Source organism: Cebidichthys violaceus, unplaced genomic scaffold, assembly GCF_023349555.1.
Source record: "Cebidichthys violaceus isolate CVI_PGR_0920_01 unplaced genomic scaffold, fCebVio1.0.p SCAF_97, whole genome shotgun sequence".
Lineage (NCBI taxonomy): Eukaryota > Metazoa > Chordata > Actinopteri > Perciformes > Stichaeidae > Cebidichthys > Cebidichthys violaceus.
This window is the reverse complement of record NW_027176983.1, coordinates 621,703-625,836: the sequence shown is the minus strand read 5'-3', so window position 1 is coordinate 625,836 and position 4,134 is coordinate 621,703. Positions and strand designations below refer to the sequence as shown.

The window sequence follows — 4,134 nt, the reverse complement described above, 5'->3', positions numbered from 1 at the left end:
TCAAATGTTTAAATACTGCTTAGGAATTCCAAATAGGGGAACTTAAAGTAAATTCAGAAACAAAGAATATTTGATATGCATACTGACTTATTTGACATATTTGCCAGTGTGTGGACACATCTGTGAGCAGTTTTTGGTTTCGGGCTGCTCTCCCATGGTTTGGGCTCCTCTTCATTCAAGAAGGGGTTGACACAGCGATAGCTTCCAATGTTGCGGCAACAGTTTGGGGAAGGCCCTTTCCTGTTTCAACATGACAATGCCCCCCCCCCCCCCCCCCCCCCGTGCACAAAGCCAGCTCCGTAAAGAACACGAACATGAAAGCTCTTTCAAGTCCATCGGGAGGAAGAAACATCGACCGACTTCAGCGGTCGATCCCACACACACACACACACACACACACACACACACGACTAACGATCGCGTGGAGGGCCTTTCCAGAAGAGTGCAGAGGCTAATATTAGCATATTAATGCCCTGTGTTTTGGAATGGGATGCTAAATCACATATTGGGTGTGGTGTTTGGGTGTACACATAGTTTCTTCGGGTGTTGACGTAGATGGCCATGTAATGCAGTTTGCAGAATAAAATAAGGATATAGTGAACAAGGCTAAAAGCCCCCATTACCATCAAGCTCTTTGACTTACCCATGGAGCAACCTCACTCTTCTATTATTATTATTATTATTATAAATGTGCAGCAGTGGCCTTACTGGACACTGCATTGCTTGAAGCTCTGTGTCAGCTGATGCTAAATGTTTTAAGCCTCTAAAAAAGGTCACTTGGATTATTTTTGTTGGTGTTATTTTATTAGTTTTAATAAATCATGTGTAAGTTTATTCTCCACTGAGAATAAAGCACATGCAGCATACAGTGATATAGTGGGGAAAAGAGCACTAAAGCCAGTTTGTATAGTGAGTTACAAAAACAATATGATATGTGTGCATCAGATATCATCGCGGTTATTAGGAAAACATTTCTATAACATTTCCTGCTGTGGTCAGAAAACTCGGCCAAAGAACATATTTTCCCAACTAAGTAAAAAAAAAAAAAAAAAGAAAAAGGGAAAAAAAAAAAAATCACTGCACAGTTGTGGATATATTACAAAAAGCAGAAGCAAAAACCAAGCCTGACAGTCACAAAGACTCCGGTCCACCTTAAAAACACAGAGCTGGCACACTGTTCATACACATTTCCTGAAAACGCCCCGTGCAAGGAGAGAGAGAGAGAGAGAGAGAGAGAGAGAGAGAGAGAGAGAGAGAGAGAGAGAGAGAGAGAGAAAAAAGGAAATAGTGACTCCGATTTATAATAATAATAATAAGGCTGCGTTGTTTATCCAAAGAAGGGGGATGGGTTGGACTTGCGGTGAATTCTGCGCCAAACCTTTTCTAAATTTTCCTCCCCCCCCCCCCCCCCCCCCCCCCCCCCCCCCCCCCCCCCCCCCCCACACACACACACACACACACACACACACACACACTTCACTCAAAAACTTCACCAGTTTCTATTGGTGCCTCGATCTCACCCCCCGAACGCACCGCCGACCAAGGTCAGCTTCAGTGTCCGCCCACGGGAACTGGAAACGCGGCACCAAACCCTTCACGGACCCCGGCAGCGTCTTTTTTTTTTTTTTTTTGTTGTGTGTGTGTGTGTCTGTGTGTGTGTGTGTGTGTTTGTACCTTCCTGAAACATGGGAGTTTGACTCGCTGGCTGAATAAAACGACGGACTAAAAGAACACACAACACACGACACACCGCTGCTGTAACACGGATGGAGAAAAAGCCTCGGCGACAGAAGGAGTGAATTAGCCTGAACGCACAGTTTAAACGGGAACGTTTAAAGTTTTGTGAGCGTAAAACAAACCGAAGTGACACCATGTTGGGGAACCCGGGGTCTTACGCCAACAAGAAGAGGAAGAAGCCCGTTCTCAAACAGTAAGACCTGTCTCGAGACTGTTTTCAAGCTTTTTCTCTGTATGCGTTCAGCTCGCGCGGCTCTGCCTAGCGAGTGAAACTACGAGCGTACATTTTTTTTGTTTTAAATTAAATTAAATGAAAGGTAAAGTTGGGTACGTAACGCACCACGCCAGTATAGACTTTCAACTCAGTTCATAAAGCGTTATAACCATAGACTGTGTGTGTGTGTGTGTGTGTGTGTGTGTGTGTGTGTGTGTGTGTGTGTGTGTGTGGTTATAACGAAATACAGCGGGGGGTTGAAATGAATGTATTTTAAGTACAACTTTTAAAGTTGTAATAAACTAAGATTAGCTCATATTCGGACATCTTTTCTTTTTTAAATAATTAAGGTTGACCGTGTCTTTGTGTAAACTTGTGTCATAATTGTATCGAGTATAGATCCACAACGCTATAGAATAACGAGTAACACCCGCTGAAGTGTGCGCTTGTGTTTTTTTTTTGTGTTGATGATTATGATCTCGAGCTCTTTTTTGGGGGGGGGGGGTTGTTTCTCGACTCTCGCGGACTACCTTAAGAATGCGTCTAGCTCGGATCTGGCATGGATATCTTGCCCTCGCGCATTAATCACAATCAAGTTGGAGACTCGGCCGCTGCTCTCACGCGATGCTCCGAGGAGGGCGGAGGGGGGGTGGGGGGTAGAGGGGGGGGGGTGGGGGGGGGGGGGAGTAGGGGTGGAGGAGGGCTCGCGGGATCCGAGTATGTTATTGTAATCTGATACGGCCTCGCGCTCCATCGTTGTGGGTTCAGTGCTGGCTCTGTGTGTGTGTGTGTGTGTGTGTGTGTGTGTGTGTGTGTGTGTGTGTGTGTGTGTGCCGTACTGCCTGTTTCTCTCCTTTTTTCTTGAATCCTCTTACCTTTTTTTTTTTTTTTTTAAAGTGTATACACTTAGCTAGAAGTACACAAAAGTTTCGTACAACACGATCACATGTACTCAGCTCTAAAGTTAAAGCTGCTCAGAGTTTGATTTATTGACGCATTAACACACAAACAGTCACGTAACTGCAGTGCAGTACAGTAGGCTGTGGCATAGTTTTGTTTTTGGTTTTAATCAGATTACTCTGTGGTGTATGAAATGCCCCCAAAAATAGAGGAAAAGATGTCATACTCTCAGGGGACAAGTAGACAAATACGTCTGACGAGAAGCTGGTTGCTCCTCTCCGGAGGAGGTGGAGACCCAAACCGAGCTGAAAGGGAGAGCGAATATCAACGTCAAGGTTTCAAACTTCAACAAAGTGAAGCTCATAGTAATAACCAGCCTCCTGTTAATTAAAGGCACGGTTGTCCTTTTGGCCTTGCCCTCCGTCACAATTGAACTGTGAGCTAAACTGACGAACGTCTCTCATAATGTAGGGATTAACAATAGACAACAAGCTAAATCCAGGTGAAGCGTTGTTTACATAAGCGACATTTGGTAGCGACGTAGCAGTGCTTTTAAAAAATGTAACGACAGCACCGTCAGTTATGTTAAACCAGACCATCCGATGTGACGACATGAAGACACGCGGTGACGTAGGTGATGACATGATAAGAGTACAGATGACGCTGCGGGGTGGGGGGGGGTGTAGTACAGATATGTGGGCCTCGGTTTTCCCAGCGTAAAAGTCCCAAAATAAGACGGTGGGCCCGTGTGCAGACGTCTGTGTTTATGTGGAGACGTGAGACTGTGCAGAGAGGACTGAGGTTTCCTGGACGGCCCCAGCTGGGCTCCGCTGCACAAAGGCCCCATTGAGCCCGACTGTAAAAAAAAAAAAAAAAAAAAGAAAAAGCTGTGGTCACTACACAGGGGCATTCCACGGCAGATCTGCACCGTCCAAAAAAAAAAAAAAAATTCTCTCTTTTATTACCGTTCCGCCTCCTGCGCGTGTTTTGCCAGCCGGTCTCCGTTGGACCCGAGCATCCTGTTGCATTATTAAACAGACAGGACACACAGTGTAATGTATCCTGCCTTCCACCAGAGGAGGCAGAGAGAAGAGCTAAACTTCACTTCCCACGTGTGAAAAAAAAAAAAAAAAAATGCAAACTCACAGGTTCCAAACCGGTGACCGTGGCGTCGTCGCTGAAACCCGCATGTCTGTCTAAACTCTGCATTGCTATCGGGGAATCAAATCTAACTTGTATGCAGTTATTTCGGGGGGGGGGGTGCACATTGATGGCCACCCGAC

At 45.6% G+C, this 4,134-nt stretch overlaps 1 protein-coding gene across 2 annotated transcripts in view; it reads left to right on the top strand.

Moving 5' to 3' along the window:
* Nucleotides 1-1,460: 1,460 nt before the first annotated feature.
* Nucleotides 1,461-4,134, top strand: part of LOC137868111 (aryl hydrocarbon receptor-like) — a 21,491-nt gene continuing 18,817 nt past the window's right edge. For both annotated transcript variants that reach the window (XM_068704639.1, XM_068704638.1), the window contains exon 1: nt 1,461-1,930. In XM_068704639.1, the coding sequence (XP_068560740.1) occupies nt 1,872-1,930 (59 nt within the window). In that variant the 5' untranslated portion in view covers nt 1,461-1,871. The remainder of the gene's footprint in view (nt 1,931-4,134) is intronic.